The 19,260-nt window shown below is 35.5% G+C and overlaps 1 protein-coding gene across 5 annotated transcripts in view; it reads left to right on the forward strand.

The window, feature by feature from the left end:
- Positions 1 to 19,260, forward strand: part of LOC149780075 (1-phosphatidylinositol 4,5-bisphosphate phosphodiesterase gamma-1-like) — a 209,858-nt gene that overhangs the window by 102,588 nt on the left and 88,010 nt on the right. For 3 of the 5 annotated variants that reach the window (XM_089936833.1, XM_089936830.1, XM_089936831.1), the window contains exons 17-22: positions 1,885 to 1,989; positions 3,305 to 3,474; positions 4,733 to 4,933; positions 6,049 to 6,171; positions 10,252 to 10,429; positions 15,618 to 15,698. In XM_089936833.1, coding sequence (XP_089792959.1) covers positions 1,885 to 1,989; positions 3,305 to 3,474; positions 4,733 to 4,933; positions 6,049 to 6,171; positions 10,252 to 10,429; positions 15,618 to 15,698 — 858 coding nt within the window. Of the gene's footprint in view, positions 1 to 1,884; positions 1,990 to 3,304; positions 3,475 to 4,732; positions 4,934 to 6,048; positions 6,172 to 10,251; positions 10,430 to 15,617; positions 15,699 to 18,347; positions 18,417 to 19,260 lie in introns of all 5 variants that reach the window. The other 2 variants (XM_089936832.1, XM_089936834.1) reach the window with 1 other exon arrangement.

Here is a 19,260-nt window from a genome sequence, read left to right on the forward strand (position 1 = left end):
ATGGGTTTGAGTCTTGGCTTGGACATTATAGGTACGTGAGAAATCTTGCCAATAGCTACCTTTTGGGTTAGTAGTTTTTCCCTTGTTCTTCCAGGTGTTTCTTTCTTCAGCAAATATACCGGGTGCCATGTATAGCCTATAATGTGCTGAAAAATGGCATTAAACACCACAAAAACCAAACTTGTACCGTATTTGACCAGTGCTACATCCAAACACTTGCACATGGTAAGATTTTATGACTGCTTCAGACATGGTTTGTGCTGTGTTAGACTGGTGGTTCATCCAAACATCTACCCATGGTCAGATTTTATGACTGCTTCATAATTGGTTTATGCATTGTTAGACCAGTACTGTATCTGAACACTGCCTGAAAAGATATTATGACAGATTCATACATGGATTGTTCAGACTGTTTTGACATTGACTATACCATGCTTTTTTAGGTATTGAGCACACCTTGCTGTAAGCAAAATACCATATTTATTCACCTACAAGTCATGTCCAACTGCAACCAGTTTAGATCCAAATCAGCAGTCACATAAGGCGCCAGCAGTTCTGGGCCTGTGTAGTTTGTCAGGATTAATAAGTAGAATAAACAAACCCAGATATGATGGCAGATCAGGGTCTGTGTAGTTTGTAGTTGGACCTGACTTGTTAGAGAGTGGATATAGTATGTCTAGTTCTACCATTGCATAATGGCGGGGGCCCCGAGTGGCCGAGTGATCTAAAGCGCTGTCTGTTACAGATCACTGCCATCTCACCTCTGTCTGCATGGGTTCAAGTCTCGGATTCTGCCAGTGTGGGTATGTGAGAAAGCTTGCCAGTAGCTTCTCGTGGGTCGGTGGTTCTTTCCATGGTTTTCCCAGATTCTTTCTCCACCATCAATACTGGCCGCCATGTATAGTCTATCGTGTGCTGAAAAATGGCGTTGAACGCCACAACAACAAAAACAACCATTGCATAATGCTGCAGCTGATGAGAGACATTTCTGTTCTCATGAAATCATATATAGAAGAAACTATCAACTCGTTAGGTTGATAGTTAGATATGCATTATATGCAGAACTATATGCACTTTGTTCCAAGTTGTTCAGATGGAATGAGTTTAGTGTGACACAAGGAGGGGGCCCCCGAGTGGCCAAGTGGTCTAAAGCGCTCACCGTTATGGATCACTGCCATCTCACCTCTGTCTGTGTCAGTTTGAGTCTCAGATTTGGCTAATGTAGTTATTTGAGAAAACTTGCCAGTAGCTTCTCATTGGTCGGTGGTTCTTTCTGGTTTTTTTCCAGGTTCTTCCTCCACCATTAATACTGGCCACCATGTATAGCCTATCTTGTGCTGAAAAATGGCGTTAAACCCTACAACAACAACAAAAGTGACACAAAGATATGTTGAGGTCATCATTCTGACATGTATTCATACATCATGTGAAAGAAGTTCTTTCCATCCCAGCATGGAACAAAATGCAACTGAGCTTTGATTTAAACCCATCATTGCTTATCAAAATATTTTGTTATTCATAGCGTGAATGGAATCTATTTAAAACACAAACTTATTAACGTTTGATTCATTGCCTCTAAGAAGATTGATGGACAGATGTTACTGAAAACAGTAAAATAGCTCCAGTCTGGGTATGCAGTATGGAAATATGGATCAAATATCCATACTGAACATTAGATCATCCATATAAAAATGTATGAATGTGTAATAAATACAAATACAGTAGGGAAGAAACCTCAAGTAAATAAGCAGATATTACCTTTATAATGAAAGATGTGGAAAGTGTAGACTTGAAAAGGCATTTAGCCATGTAATTATCAATGTATGAGTGTTACAGTGATTTCTCGAGGAATAAAATGTTTGATTTTGTGTTTTTATTTTGCAGACATGGAGACCACACTTTTTTGTACTGACTTCAAATAAACTTTACTATACTGAGGAAACCTCACGTGAGGAGGAAGATGTCGAAGATGAAAACACTGCCATGGATGTAAGATAGTGACACGTCATATTTTTGTCATTTTGCATAGCCTGCATTTAGAACATAGTGAGGCATAGCCATCACTTCTTTAGCGGTTTGTGGAAACAACATTAACATTCTGTTTTGGATTTTGTGTTTAAGGTTTTGCAAGGTTTTGGGATATGTCATAACGCAGACCTGCCAACCGTTACGATTTTGCCTTAAGTCTTGTGAAAATTACCCTTAAATATGTGCTTATGGAATAAAAGCAGAACTATGGAAATAAGATGTTCAGGTAAAATCCGGATAATTGGCTTCTCCTTGTTTCATTTGGATCCAGGTTTCATATTAGATATAGTGTACCAGACTTGATTATAGAAATTTTTAAAAATGGCATCTATCCAGTGATATATGTTGAAAAGTCTTACTAATTAGTACAAAAGAATAAAAAGGGATATCACATGTCAATTTGAATATGTCTCATGGCAGGGATATGATTGCTGTAGTCATGTGAAATTTAAAAAAACTTACAAGAATTACGTCTTTTTGAGAGATTGCAACAAGCCATTAAGCTGCTTAGGGTTTGAAACTCAAGTTTGTGCTACTATACTTGAGTTGAATAAGGTCCTTTACAAACTGTTCTGTTGGACATAGTGTTTACCATTGCCGCATCAGTTTCAAATATGGAACATTTTAAATTACATGTTGTTCATTTTTGGATGAGATGAACTTAAAGGTGTGATCAGGTTCACTCTGGATTGAATGCTGCACGATATGTTGTCACAGTGAAAATTAAGCATGTTGATAATTTAATTCATACTACCCAGTATTATCATGATTAGACTCGACATGCTCTTTTCTTGATCCACTTTAGTACCTGGCCACCATTTTTAAAAGTCCATAGTAAAGAGCTGTCTGTTACGGATCACTACCATCTCATCTCTGTCTGCGTGGGTTCGAGTCCCAGATTCGGCTAATGTGGGTATGTGAGAAAGCTTGCCAGTAGCTTCTTGTGGGTCAGTGGTTCTTTCCGGGGTTTTCCCGGGTTCTTCCTCCACCATTAATACTGGGCGCCATGTATAGCCTATCATGTGCTGAAAAATGGTGTTAAACCCTACAACAACAACAACAACAACAACAAAAGTCCATAGCAATTGATAATTTATTTTTCTAGAAGTTTCATGATGACAGTTAAGGTGCAGAGCATTCAGTAATCAAGATTGATTAAACAAAATTAGTATTAAAGTTTGAAGCAACAATTTATTTTTAAGATGAGTGACCTGTTTGACTTTTACCATATTTTTCATTGTCATGATTATTGTCAATCCAATGTTTACTATTTCAGGGGACTCCAGAAGAGGAACTTCACTACAGAGAGAAATGGTTCCATGGACGTCTCGAGGAGGGGCGTAACCAGGCAATCAGGCTTCTGAGAGACTATAGCCATCTTGGGGATGGTACATTCCTTGTTAGAGACAGTGACACATTTGTTGGTGACTTCTCTTTGTCATTTCTGTGAGTGATTTTCTTATCATCTTGAGCACATAACAAATGCTCTCACACATATACTGCATCTGCCGTTCCACTTGCTGACCTCAAAAGATATTATTGTATGAATTTAAAATCGCACTAAAAATAAATAGATTGTGTGATTTTCTTGACGTTATACATCCGGACATTTCAGATGTAAAAAAAAGGCCAACGAATTAAGGTGTCAGGGGAGGTAGAAATGGATTCTGTTGGTCACTTTTGTTTCCAGAACATAACTCTAAATCGGTTTAAGATATCCTTTTTAAATTTGGTACATATATTAAACTAGTGATCCAGCTGTGTCCTTTGCTTTTTATGGTTTATTTCAATATTTTAATTTTTTTATGTTAGTCCATCCATCTGTCTGTCCATCCATTCTGGGGCATAACTCCATAACTGTTCAAGATATCTATCTGAAACTTGGCAACCCTGTTAGACTATTTGTCAAGATGTGCCTTTTGCGATTTATCATATTTTTGTCTATGTAGTCATCCATCCATTATCCACCCCTTTGTTTCTGGGAGAAAACTACAATGCTATTTAAGATATTTATATGAAATATGGTATACATATTAGAATAGTGTGTAGATGTGCCTTTTGCTGTTCGTAACTCTTCATTTTCAATATATTTAATGTTTTGACCTATTTATTCCTTGGGCCATTATTCATTGACACACTGTAACTTATGGAGCATGGCTCCAAAACTGTTCAAGATACCTCTTTTAGAAATTGGCACACATATTAGACTAGTGGTGCATTTATGCCTTGTGCTGTTTAAAATTGTTCAGTTTCAATATTTTCAGTGTTTTTAAACTTTTATTGTTTTATCCATCCATTTTTCATGATTCTGTTTCTGGAACAAAACTCATGATGCCTATCACTTCCCTGTTTATTTCGTAAATATGAATGTCAGTATATGAAAACTTCAACAATTGTGAATTAGTTCTGTCTTATGGTCGACATTTTGGTGGGATGGGAGACATTGGTTACTCCATTGGCTGGGGAAAATTGGTGACTCCATTGGCTGGGGGACATTGGTGACTCCATTGGATGGGGGACATTGGTGACTCCATCTTCTTTTCATGTGAAAATGGATCAGTCTGTTTCGTCACGTAGGATTTAATGTAACTGTAGTCATCTGCTTTTTTGGTTGATGTTTCTTTCATAGAGAACAATTGATTCATTCTGCACAGAAAATAATTTCAGATATGTTTTAGATATAATTGTTATTGATATACCTTAGGTGGCGAGGTGAGATCAACCATTGTCGCATCAAGTCGAAGCAGGATTGTGGGCAAACAAAGTACTATTTGGTGGAGACAAACATGTTTGACAGTCTCTACAGTCTGATCATGTATTATCGCGTGCATCCACTAAAAAGTGCTAACTACACCATGATACTCAAGGAACCAGTACCACAGCCAAAGAGCCATGAGGGAAAAGAGTGAGTACTCTCTTTATTTGCATATAAAGGTGATCAGCTCTAAAGACCCATATCTGCTGCACACTTTGCTGGTTGACCTGGGTCCACTTTGTTTGTTATCGAACCTGCCTTTTGCAGAAGCCTGACCAGACTTTCTGGATAGCATGCATTTATGGTATAAATATTTTTTTAAAAATAAAATCTAGAGTCAAACTGGGCAGGTATATAATGTGCAGTTTGTTTTACATTTTTAAAAAATTAGCCCACCAAAAACTGTACTCTACATTTGGACAGAAATGACCAGATTTATATAGAAATTAGAAAGCCAAGTCACCTTTTCAGGTGATCTGAATCTTAAATCCAGTTCTCCATCTGGAATTTCATATAGAGTGAAGGGTAAGAGAGACACCTTTAGTCAGTGGTGGTGGTGGTTGTTGTTGTTTTGGGGTTTAATGCCGTTTTTCAGCACAAGATAGGCTATACATGATGGCTAGTATAAATGGTGGAGGAAGAACCCAGGAAAACCCCATAAAGAACCATTGATCCATGAGAAGCTACTGGTAAGCTTTCTCACGTACCCTTAGTCAGTGGTTCATTTTTATTGAAGGAAAGGGCTAATTTCCAACAAAATGAGGCTTTGTTTGCCATAAAAGGACTCTAATCAAATGATGAAATTTATAATAAACTACAGTGTTAAATGCTTCAGTGTTATGAAGAGAGGCTTGAGAGGGTCAGATGGGAGGGACTGATGGGTACAGAGACTGAACTAAAGGGGTGGGGTAGGCTGGGAGCAACGCCTTGCTATGTCTATCAAACTGGAGTGCTGAAAATCCAAAGACAACTAATTAGTATAAACCCATAGAATTAATTCTTGTTCCAAATCATTGCAGCAGCTTTGCTCTTATTTTGTATGTGTGAGCATTATGTGACATAGGTATCAATTTTCCATTGGGTATGGTGGTAGTAGTGGTGTCAATTTTCACATTTTTGGAGCTAGATTGGATGGCGATGGGTAGAGAGCAAACCATTGTACAGAGATGTGAAAGATGTCAGATTTTGAAACTGTATTATATTCATTTGAGACAATGTAGAAATGCCATGTATAATTCCCAGATTTTGTTGTCTTGCTTCTGCAGGTGGTATCATGAGCTGTGTGATCGTGACCAGGCAGAGGACATGCTGAAGCGAGTGCAAGTAGACGGTGCTTTCCTGGTCAGAAGGAACACAGAGGATCCAAATTTATATGCCATCTCCTTTAGGTATATATATAATGGGTGGAAGTGTTTACTTCCTCAGCATTTCAAAATTTCCTATGAAAATTTCCATGAAAAATAAATTGTTGGCAATTAATCAGTTATGGTCCATGTGTCTGTCCATCAGATCAACCATAATAGCTCCTAATTGCTGTAGAGCTTAATCCCATAGGCAATATGTGACCTCCTGCAAATGATGACTAATGGAGACATATTTTCCCTTTCCTGATGCATCACATGACAACGTTCCAAATGTGAAGGTCTTGAACATTTTTATAATTTATAATTTATATAAAAAATTGAAGTCTGTATTTTAACAATTTTACCCATTTTTGCCTTTGTCTTTCTTTTGTACATCTCACCCTCAGTAACTTGCGAGTCACATGGTCCATAAACATCAATCACAACAGAAGCAAGTGGAACTAATTTTGTTTGAAATTGACATTAGAGAGGGCAGACTGGCAGTGCTAGCAACTTTCATTGACACATGAGAATTATATGAATACTACGTAGGAATACAATTTTTGATGGTGTTAAAGGTGTCTGTGGCACTGGGAATTCATTCATTTTCATGGGTATTATCTTAATTGGGTTTTTAGGGTACTAAAATTTGCGATTTGGACAATGGGCCCTTTTGTTTCCACAGGAAGATATTGATTTGTTAGGTCCTTAAATTCATGTTTTGCAGCAAATACAAAATCCAGAAGAAATGGTACCCCACAAAAATGATACCTCATGAAAAGTGTGAATTCATGATGTTTTTATTTAATTCCATTTCCCAGACACAGATGCTTTGTGGTTATAAAATTTGATTGTGCATTCTTCTTGAAAACTACTGTATAAAAAATAAGCCACAATTAACCTACTGTTTACTAGTAGTAGATTTTATTATCTTTTCATTTAGTTCCATTTGTTGAAGACTATAAAATTTATTGTTATGAAACTTTTTGAGTGCATCAAACTTATCAATTCTACCTACTCATCTCACAATTAGGTTGCAGCAACCTGCTTTTCATGCTTGAATAAATATGTAAAATTTTGGTGTTGTGCATCAGTTTTAGATGTGAGATATGTCCCACAGTAGAATTTGGTTACAATAAAATATATGTGTCAGATCATGGACAAAATGTACAGTAACAAAGATTCTATTGTGCAGTCTTACGTTTTGCAATGTTTTTATCTTTTGAGTGTTTTTCTTCATTTCTATTTTCTCCCCTCAAAACAAAATAAAAATCTTGATCAAACAAAGAGCAAAGACAGTATTAATGTAAACTTCATCAGAATATATTGGGCTTGGTTGACTTTTTTATGAGCTCAATTCTAAAATGGTACAAACTTTGAAACATTTAATTTGAAGCTATGTGTTTTTATCTCTACTTGTTATAGAAAAGAAGAGCTTATGGGTTTTTCTGTTGTCCATCTTCCATCTGTCCATTTGTCTGTTGTCCATCTTCCATCTGTCAATTTGTCTGTTGTCCATCTTCATCTGTCCATTTGTCTGTTGTCCATCTTCTGTCAATTTGTCTGTTGTTCATCTTCCATCTGTCCATTTGTCTGTTGTCCATCTTCTATCTGTCCATTTGTCTGTTGTCCATCTTCCGTCTGTCCATTTGTCTGTTGTCCATCTTCCGTCTGTCCATTTGTCTGTTGTCCATCTTCCGTCTGTCCATTTGCACAAGTTTGTTATTGCTACTCCTTGTAAACTACAGATTGCCATCAAACTTTGCATGCACATTCATCCCGTGGTTTAGTTGGTCCTAAATGATCATGGTGACTCTTGTATATGCAATATGGCCACAACAGTAGTCGTTTCTTTTCATTACTATTACTCCTGAATGGATGGTCATATCAGGATGACGAAAAGACATAATGATGTTTAGTTGGTCAAAAATGAAAATGGTGCCAGTCTGATGTCCAATATAGCTACCATAGTAGCCATCTTGAAAATCGGATTATTGCTACTCCAGAACAAAAAGTGATATTTTGAGATGGGGTTTTCATCATAAGATATTTAGATGGTCCTAAATAAAAATGGTGCCAATCAGACATTCAGTATGGCTGCCACAGTGGCTAGCTTGAAAATTATGTATGTTATTGGTACTTCTTTTGAATGAATGGTCCCACCAGTATGGTTTTCACTGAAAGATTTCAAACGATGTTTGGTTGGTGATAAAAGAAGATGTTGCCAATATGACCTTCAACAGTTATGGCTACTTTCCTAGATGGCTGATCTTATCAACATTATGCTTTCATGAGAAGACTTGTTATTGTGTCTAGTTGGCTGTAAATGGAGATTGTAGTCAGGTATCCATTGTGGGCTCCAAGGCAGCCCTCTTTAAAATCTTGATATTGTTACTCCTGCAAAATGAAAATTAACTGGTGCTGATCTTATGTCCAATGTGAACACCATGTTGGCCATCTTGAAAACCTTGTTATTGATAGTCCACTTGATGTACAGTAGAGTTCTTGTTATGTATATCTATAGCTTGTGTGTTTATTTTTATGATTATATATTTTAAAAACATTACATAGCTTCAAGATAGTAGGTTTGTTCTTTAGGTTGAGGTAATTTCATTTGAGTAAACATGTTTTATCCTTTTGACCTTGAAAGCTGTAGAAGAAATCTTTGTAATGAATTTGATGGAATTTGAGTTCAGGTCATGGGATTCCCATAGGAAAACCATGTGACCGAATTTCATATTGGTGAACTAATAAAGGACATGACCTTGTTGACAAGTATAATATTCTTGAAATGATTATTCTTCCTCTTCTGGTTCTGAAATTGAGTCTTTAGTTTTTCATATGAGGAATGTTTACCTGAGAATTAGTTATTACTGTCTTAAACATCAGTCTTAGTGGAGTCGTTTAATTGTGTTGAGTTGAGAAGATTTAACTGATTTCAATTCATTCGAATTACAATTTGCTCCTGAACTTAGGACTTGGTAGCTGTTTTGGAATTACTCATTTAAAGACATTTTGGATTATATCTTGTAAAACATCAAATCTGTTAGCACATCAAACTATTCCAGACTATTAGCAGGTCAAAACAATATATTGGACTTTATTTGGAACACCACTGGAACTCATTTAGAATATTCAATACTTGTGGACTTGTGATAGAAAGAGTTCAACTATATAGGATTTAATTCATTATACTGTAACTTCTTTTTAAATTTTCACTTTGTATTTTAGGGATATTTGTTGCATTTTACAAAATTTGTTGGTTTTCACTCTTTTAATTTGCTTATTTTAAGACTATAGAGTCGTAACAATGGTGTCTAGTTGGTCCAAAATGAAAATGACCTCAATATGGATAACATGGTGGCCATCTTGGAAATATTATCTCTATTCCTCCTAAATTAATGTCTGTATTAACATGGCATTTTCATCGGTAGACTTATTATGATACTCCTAAATGAAAACGGTGCCAATTGTACATCCATTGTGGCTGCCACATCAGCTGTCTTGAAAATGTTGCTGTAACTACAGCATGGATGGTCCTATTGAAATGGTGCCCATCTTATATGTACACCACAGCAGCTGACTTGAAAACCTTGTCAACGCTGCAGAGTATCAGAGATGGCTTTAACATGGCAGTTGAAAGGAAGAAATGGTCTTGTCTTCTGTTCCTGGAAATTCTTTTCATAGTAGAGTCTGTCCTTTCATGGGACTTTAGTCTAAATGTTACATTCATAATACAGCTGGAGTTTATTTCACTTTTTGTGATTGACCAAATTTGGATAAAACATTTTGTCATTATTTAGGGCTGTTTCATTTAATCATACATCATACTCAATGAAGGCAGTTTTTAAAAAGTATATGACTGAGTGCACTGATAACTCAAAGAGTTCATATAAAAATACAAATTTCATCAATGGGTGAGTAATCCAAATTAAAAGGGCCTTCCATTGGTTCCAAGTGTGTTTCACTGTAATAGCCCTTAACAGAATTAATTCATAGTTGAAGATTTAATGATTTATTTCATTAATAGCTTTAATTTCTCCATAATTTTTAATTTATTGAATATCTTTGAACATGAGTTGGAATCTAACCTTTGTCATTTTTTACCATTTTCCTTTCTCCTAGAGTTGATGGGAAAATCAAGCACTGCCGCATCAAACATGAGGATAGATTATTCACAATAGGGACAGCAGAGTTTGAGACCCTGACTGATCTTGTGCAATATTATGAAAGAAATGCTCTATATAAAAAGATGAAGCTCACTAAACCAGTCAATAAGACTGTAGTGGAAAGAGAAGGAGTGGTAAGTGCTACTGGTTTACATACTTACTTTGATATTGGAGAACAGGGTATAGAGAAAAACTATGCTTTACAATACTTTATACCTACATTTTAATTTAGATATATGGACTATGTAGTCTGATGTAAAGAAATCTTATCTTTACTTGATTTATTGAAGAAACAGTGAATTGTGATGAAGTGAAGATGACAGTAATTTTTCAGTTCCAACCCAAACAGGTTTAAATATGTATATTTATTTTTGGTTAAATAGAAATAGCAATAAACTTAATTACCAATTTAAATTTTGTTTGTTTGATGCTAGGTAATCTAAAATTGTCCATGGCATTGATGTAAACAGAATCATTAACTTTTCATGTTTTAGACAAAGCACTGGGATAGATTAAAAGTCACAGTTGCAAAGAAATATACAGACTGCAAAATTAAAAAGAACTTAGAGCATTAAATAAGTCATTTTGTTCCTTTTTTGTTTTTAATAGCAGATTTTACTTTACCTTATAACAATATTTACCATTTATACCTTGGGATTGCCTTCAGAATCTTTTCTGAAAAAAATGTTTTTATGATAAAAGCTATGCATCTCTTTCTAATATATAATTATATGGGTATTTGGTTATATTCTACACATAAAAGTTGTTTAACCAAAATGAAAAAAAATGTGGTTTTAGATATTCAGTGCTGTTGTGGTTATTCATTAAATTTCCAAGCTATTGTTTAAAGTAGATAAATAGTGTCAGAAATTTTGAGTTTAAATCCTGTCAAAATTTCTTTCATTATCTCAGTTTTCAGACCTTAGCAGAAAAACTTTTTCTTACCTTAAAAAAAAATAAAATTCCATTCTGGTATTTCAGTAACCTTTTTCAGTCAACTGGACAGAAATGCATACACATAATGTCTCAGTTAGTATAGTGGTTGCTTGGTTCTGTCATCCAAAAAATGCAACAGGCAGGTGATTCCAAACTGGTATAAATGGAACTGTAAATATACATTTTATGTATTGGCTTGGCTGATGTGACCAGTTAAGTGAAGTCCATCATTGAGGATAGTTTCTAATCAACCCTGGCCATCTCCTGAAATTTAAAAAAAAAAAAAATTGGTTTTCAACTGTAATAGAGTGCTACCTAGCAATTTAGAGGTTTTGTTTTCATTGCAGGTCAACTTTGAAATTGAAATGTGTGGTTTTGATAGAAATATTTAACATTACTATCATTTAACTCATAGGTCTTGATCCTATATAGGTTATACATTGTATATATTTGTATCTATTTAAATGGATCATCTCTTTTCAGACAACTAAGTTTATGTTGAAAACTTTACAAGGTACCAAAGTGATGTAGTTGGGAGACATTCATGCACAAACTAATGCAACTTTGATTTTAAAAAAACATCCATGAACATTGAACAATTGACTTTTGTTTCTGGTGTATGGAAACCCTGCTATAATGTGCTTCTTTGCAACCTTGATTTGGATATGATATGGTCACGAAATGGTTTCCACTATTACATTGAGTGCACCAGTCATGATTATAATGGCTATCCCAAAGCATCAATAATAATGACAGAGTAAAACGTTTTCCAAGCAGGTAATTCATTTCATAAGGACTGACAGAAGAAGTTATTTCCTATGTAGGATTTGTTAAATCACTGTCAGATTCTTGGCACTTGTCTTTACCGTCAACTCTTTCTTGGAACAATTTACAATAAATTATTTTACTGATCATAAACAGTATTCACTGATATGGAGAAGCTACATGGAGACAGATTTTTCACAGTTCAGATCAGTTCTGTTCAGTTCTTATTTTTTCCTTCTTGACATCACAGTGCTGTGTAGCCTCATAGATTAAAGAAATTTTTAGTGCTATTAGTTACCTATCATCAAACTTACAGTGGGTGTCTTTGAAGCTGTGATCATTTTTTGTAAAAAAATTAGGTTAATGTTGAAAATGTTTTGTGTAGTCCTGATCTAAACCCAATTCTGGTCTCTAGTAAGATAACAGCAAGTTAACATTTACATCTGAAAATACTAAGTGGGTGTCAATGCTCTTTAGACTTGGAGTGAAGTAAGAACACGTGCTTAGATTTACCATTATTTTAGCCAGCTACATTCCTTCACATTTCTTTATTTGCCTCATCACAATTATAGCACTAGTTTTGAATTATTTTCTCCACAGTTTTATTTTTGATATGACAGAATGTACATATTTTAGTCATTTAACAAAATATATATGTTGTTAAATCCATGCTGTTGTGGTTAGACTAACATCATCATCTGGACCACCAACCATCTACCAACTTTAATGACATTTCTTCTTCAGATACATTACCCAATCATAATACCAAGAAATACTACCCCACAAACCCAGGCTTCCCAGGGTAACTTTTTTGTTACAAATAGCTAAAGGTTGTCTGCCCACATAGGTGAGAGTCAGACAACAGTGATCTCCCCCTGATAGACGAATTGGTGCAAAATCCCATTCATACTTAAGTAACAACTTCTGCCTATGTTAGGAAACATGCTGTTGTATAGACCTGGCAAAAACCTGTGTTCAGGTGCTACATGTTCTTACTTTGGAAGCAAGTTTGAGGAATTTTCTCACACAGGAAAATTCTTGATCTATGTTTCTACCTATTCCTTGCTCTTTTTCTATCCCATTTGAAGTTGTAATATTATTAGTGCTTAACTTCTTCATGCAATATACATATGAAAACCATTATGGTTTCCTGCAATGGTTGCTAGTACATTTATTCAAGTAATGTGTACTTGACATGTTATTAAGATTTTTGTCACCGACTGTCTAATACAACTGTTATGTTTACACATGTAAACTCTGATTTATCTCTACTGATGACTTTGGTCCTGTGCCAAAATGGAGTCTACCATGGATTCTGACATGACTGAATAAGGCACCACATGAATCACAATCTAGAGCATTGTTGACTCATCTGTCTTCCTAGTCACTGTAGCAAAATTAGAATCATTAAGATCCATGCCTTGTTGGTTGAGTGCATGTGTGTGTGTCATTTGAGTTTTTAACGTAGCTTAAAAAGAAATTCAGTCATGTTCCTAGTATGTCTGCAGTGTGGCAGTTTATAGTGATGTCTAGCACTGGGACATCATGCGATAGACATATAACATGATGTCCCACCCAGTCACATTATCCTGACACCAGGCCAACCAGTCATAACACTTTAACTCTTAATGCTGAGTGCCTAATGAGGTAGCCATTAGTACCATTTTTATAAGTCTTTGGTATGACTTGTCAAGGGTTTGAACCCACAATGTCCTGCATCCACGGTGAACATGCAAACCATTACTCCAACAGAGCAGTCTGCCTTGTTGGTTGAACCAGATTATTTACAGTTCTATTGTGATTGCTCAATTTGGCTCCAGAGGGCCCCTGCTTTTATTGAGTCAATTTGACTCCAGAGGGCCTCTGCTTTTATTGACTCGGTTTGACTCCAGAGGGCCCCTGCTTTTATTGCTATGGACAGGCTCCTGCTCATGGGCAATCAGTCTTTTTTTGTGAAACCTCCTTCACTGTTGGACCCTTAACCTGTTTTAGCATTATACCCTGTGAGGGCTTTGAACTGGCACCTAAAAGGACCAAGCATAACATTTGAACACCACTGTTCTTTGGTAGACTTTATACAAACCATGGGATGGAGGGCAGAAACAACTTTCTCAAGCTTTCACCTGCAAGACCTTCCATATATGAAAAGGCTTAGTTTGACCTGGTTGGATCTATAGCAACAAAACAACAGGCTGCCATTGCAGGCCACTTAGTAGCTTCTCTCTGATATGGCCGATTGACTTGCATTGGATTTGTAGCAAAATGATAACCCCTCAGCTGCCTCTTGGCATATGGTGTTACCACTCCTGCCTGTATATTTCTCCCAAGATTTAAAGCAGCCTTACATACCATAGGGGACTGGAGACGGGACCACCTGTGTGGGTAAAATACATTGTCGTACTGCAGTTACAAGCTACTGACAAAACATGCATTCTGCTCCAGTAGTATATGAAGTATGGACAGGATTTGGCAGCAAAACTCACTAGCCAAGGGTAGATTAGTCTTGTCTGACCACCACCTATGTGAAATGACAACTTAGTGTTATTTTAAACCTAAAGGGGGTGGAGGTGGCTTTCCTGGCTTTGTGAGATAGTGGTCATACTCATAAGGCATTTTGGATCTTGATCATTTTATTATATTGGGGTTTCAGCAGCATATGTTACTGTAGATTTTGTGTTATTCTATTATAATTTTGCAAAGATATTGTTGTACATTATATCTGAATTTTTTATGATTCATTTAAAATCAGGGGTTTGATAAATAATGATAGTTTCAGACTCCTTAATAACAAGGGTTTAGATTTGTCTTTTTTGTCAGTGTTTTGCAAAAGTTAATGATTATTTTCTTATAGACATTTCTTGGCCAAAACAGTATTCCAAAGATGTAAAACAAAATTACAGCTTAGAAGTGGGGCCCTAATTTGTGCTGTGAGGAAGATTTTAAAATGAGTGCCTTAGATGGTTGTTCTGATTTATGTTGATACAATAACAGCTGACTCAGCATTATCATTGTCAGTGACATGTTCCTAAAAGGTCATTGAACATTTGGGAAAAACATGTATTCAGTCTAATGACTTTGTATAATTTGTTTTAGAAATTGAAGAGAACAAAATAAAATAGGCATGAATTTGGGCTGATTTTGATAAAAAATGTAAATTTTCTTTAAGTATAAAAGAAGTGCTGTATGTTCGCTTGAATTTCTATAGTTTCTCTTGTAACTGATACATTTTTTTCCCAAATGACCTGCAACCTTCACAGCTCTTCAGTGTGAAAAACACAATCAGTTGCAATATGTTGATTCAGGTATGTACTGTTTGATGTACCATATACTGATGTTAATAAATACTGTTTAAACCAAATCAGACCATCTGCACACTAATCTCAGATCTGCATTTAAGTCCTGTGACATTTAAACTGAATGGTAAAACAAACAACATTGTTCCCCAAAATGATGGGGTGTTATATTACACACAGATTCTTGTTGTGTGTCATTTTACACAGTCAAATAACATGTTACTTTTGGATAATTGTTCATACTTTTTACAGGGGTTCCATCCTGGTGACATAAACATCCTCTCCTCCATACTTTTTGTACTGTGATTGTTAGATTCATGTTTTTCAGGACATGGAAGACTTTCCAGCTGGTGCCACATCAGGGCCTTGTGCTCTGTACATAAATCCAAATTCTTTTACCTCCTCCAAGGTAACAGTAGTGGCGGATTCATCGTAAATTAAATATTCTTCTGTATTGTGCTGCATTATACACAGACAATGCAGAGTCAACCCTGGCTGGAAGGTTACATAATTGCTGTTATTTTATAATTATTTAAGAGCCATTAAATGTAGGACATCTAGTTCAGGTGAATCACTCCCTGGTAGGAGACATTGCATAACAATTTGTCATGAGCAGGAATATTTATATCTGGCTGAACCCAAGAAATTTTATGCCCAAAAAATGTTTGTAATATATTACCCATTGCTGGTGCAATATTATTGCCCACAGTGCAATTTATAATTAATTTTTGGATTATTCTGTGGGATGCCTAGAGTTCATTTTAGACTTATTTTTTGCCTCTCTGGCAGTGGAAAAACCCATCACTCTAGTCTATTGCTAGATGGTGCAAGTGTACTATGGGATTTCTGGACTGGTTCTCAGTTTCAGATTGCTTTGGATCTGAGTGTACAATTTTGAAACAGAATGAGAAGTTCCATGGTACACAGAACCATCTACGCCATGTATGTGTTGGTGAGTTCCATTAGATTTGGGTTGACTTTGAAAAGCCAGTGTTCATAATATGTTGTCAATGTACCATTTTATGATCTCACTGTGTACATCACATGTATAAGTACAGTGGCCCCTCACTATACTACTATTCAGGGAAGCCATAAACTGTGTACTATATTGAGGTTGTGCATGATAGTGAGGGACCACCATGTGTTGTATGTTCATATCTAGCCTAACATAGATGCAGGATGAAATCACTCACCAGCATGTGTTACAGTGGCTTCAGTGGAATTATTTTTATTTAATTTTGTTTTTTTCAGCTTTATTTGATCATGTGCCATTTTTTAAATGCAGCTACACAGCTAAATATTGTGCTATTTGAATTTTCTTGGAATAAATTAATGTGTTCATACTTTTATACACCATACTTTCTAACATTTTCAAGTTTTATAATTTGTTGTTGAAGCCAAATTTTGTTGATTTTTTTCAGTAGGGGTCATAAGTAAACAATAAAATAAAAAAATTCAGGTAAAGTTCTAGCAATTTTTGGTTCAAAAAGTTGGGGACATTCTCAAAAATATCTTCCAATTATAAACTCCAGCCATACAAAAAATTTTTTTTTATAATAAAAGAAACTTTAACAAAAAATAATATGAAAATAATTATGATCTTTTTGGTTTGACTGTACAGACTGTACAGATGTTTGAAATATTGCATCAGTCTTATGCCAGCAGGGTATCATACCAATTATGTCTTAAATGGAAACAACTTCTTATTTGTAGACGGACAAAATATCAGACTGACAGTATATCTCTCTCTCATTAAAACAGAATTGGCATGAAAGACTGACATTTCTAATTTTAATGCAGGCTAATTAAACATAATACTTCATTTTACAGAGGACCCGTCTTTAACTGGGATAACATCATGTGCAAGAAACCAATCAGGAAAACAAAATAATAATATAAGGAAGCAGTTCAGTTCAGAATGTGCATAACATATTTCCAATGCAGAATCTATGTTTCAGAAGACAAGACTTATTGTACAGTGTACAGGCATCAGTTTTTTGGTCCAAAAGAACATGATTATTTTCAAAATTCCTTAATCAGAATAGTTGCAATATTCAATTGTGTATCAGAATTTATATGATTGCATTTAATTGTATTTGTCAGTATGTCTATTTTTTTTAAAGTTCACTAAACTTGTCACTGGATTAAAAATGTTTAACTGCATTTTATATAGTTTATCATTGAAAATCTGCATTTATTGATGTCTGTCTTGGTGGTTCTTTTTGACATTTGAGTTGTTGCCCATTATGACCTGATGTTGTCTACTGACTGGTAACTCCTACAATTAGCAAATGAGTTAAAGATTTTGTCTTGTTCAGCCAGACTCCTGATTAATTCCATATCTTCCAAAAACAAGGTCTGGCTGGGAAGGGGGAGGGGTAATGTTTTCCTTTTGATGTCCAGATCTGCTAGTCATTCTTAAAAATAGGAAAAGTGCTTTAAGTAACGGGTGAGATGAAGTGATGTAATATGTCATGGTCTTGATGTAATGTCATGGTCTTGATGTAATATGTCATGGTCTTGATGAAATATGTCATGGTCTTGATGTAATATGTCATGGTCTTGATGAAATGACATGGTTTGCACACCAATGGACAGTTTCGTTGGATCTATGAGACGTGTCTTCTGTCTTGCCATTTTTTTACAAAGTGATATATGATGATATTTGCTGATGATTGAATTTTGGATGATTACTGGGGGTACACCAAGATCAGATTGACAGAAGGAAAAGTGTCTTTTTGACAGAGTTAAAATTTTATTATCAGCAAAATAAACAAATAAATCCTCCAAAACTATTTTTGATATACCGAGTATTAAGACTCCTATAATAAAGTTTAGTTTGTCAGAGTGGGACTATCAATTTTCATACTTTAGCCAAATCATTGTTTCCAGATGCAAGTTTTGTGACTAGTAAAATTTCTTTAGCTTTAGACAGTTTTTAAAAATAATATTTTGCATGTACGTGTTCATTTATATATAAACATAGTTGTATATACAAATATGTATGCGGTCACTGGGCTCAAGTTTATTTTTGGCATGCTCTGCTTGCTGCTTTTAGGATCCATTGGATGCAGAGGCATTATATGGTGAGGGAATATACCATCAGCCAAACCCCAAGTTCTCCAAGGTAAATTTAGGAGTGAATATATCCTCAAATTGCACATAAAAGTCTTGTAGCCCCTTGCATCAAAATCGGCATGTGGGAATATACTTGCTTTGCTTATTCACAGTCAGCGCTGGGGTGTAGTGAAGTGACTTCTCTTCCATAAGAACAGAGTGAAGTAGTGGGAAAATGAGGAGTGTAGAGAGGTCAGAATATAGAATGCTTAAAAAATTCACTTGTAACATCCATTTTACTTGCAGTTTAAGAATTAAGATTCTCATTATGAAAATAGGAACAACTTTCCTTAGTTTATTTCAGGGAATTTTTTTTTTCTCTCCAAAAGACGGTAACTTCAAAATAGGTTACTATTGAAAACAGGTGGCAGTCTTCCAGGTAAAGTTCCTCTTTTGTAAAGGATGAAATATGAGGTAAACTTGTTTAACTTATCTAGAAATCAGCCTGTAAGCCTCTGGAGAGTAATCAGTTGCTCTTGGTTGGTGAGTGGATGGAAGTTCACTCCCTTTGTTGGGATTCATGTGTACATTTTTGACAGGAATCTTGTGTTTTGAGACATGCCATATATACTCACTTACAAGACAAGTCCAACTGCAAACTGCACAGACCCAGATCTGCTGTCACATAATTTGCCAGCAGATCTGGGTCTCTGCAGTTTGTTAGGAGTAATCAGGCAAACAGACAACATAACCCTGACCTTCACGTGCATTATGCGATGGCAAACCAGCATCTTTGTTGTTGGCAGTTTGACTTGAATTCTAAGTGTGTATATACAGTAATTGCTGACACAAAATCATTAAATTGACAATAAATTTGAAGAAAAAAAATGAAAATACATCTCTGCTTGATTACC

The sequence above is a fragment of the Sinohyriopsis cumingii genome, chromosome 16 (genome assembly GCF_028554795.1).
Source record: "Sinohyriopsis cumingii isolate HCF-2022 chromosome 16, ASM2855479v2, whole genome shotgun sequence".
Taxonomy (NCBI): Eukaryota; Metazoa; Mollusca; class Bivalvia; order Unionida; family Unionidae; genus Sinohyriopsis; species Sinohyriopsis cumingii.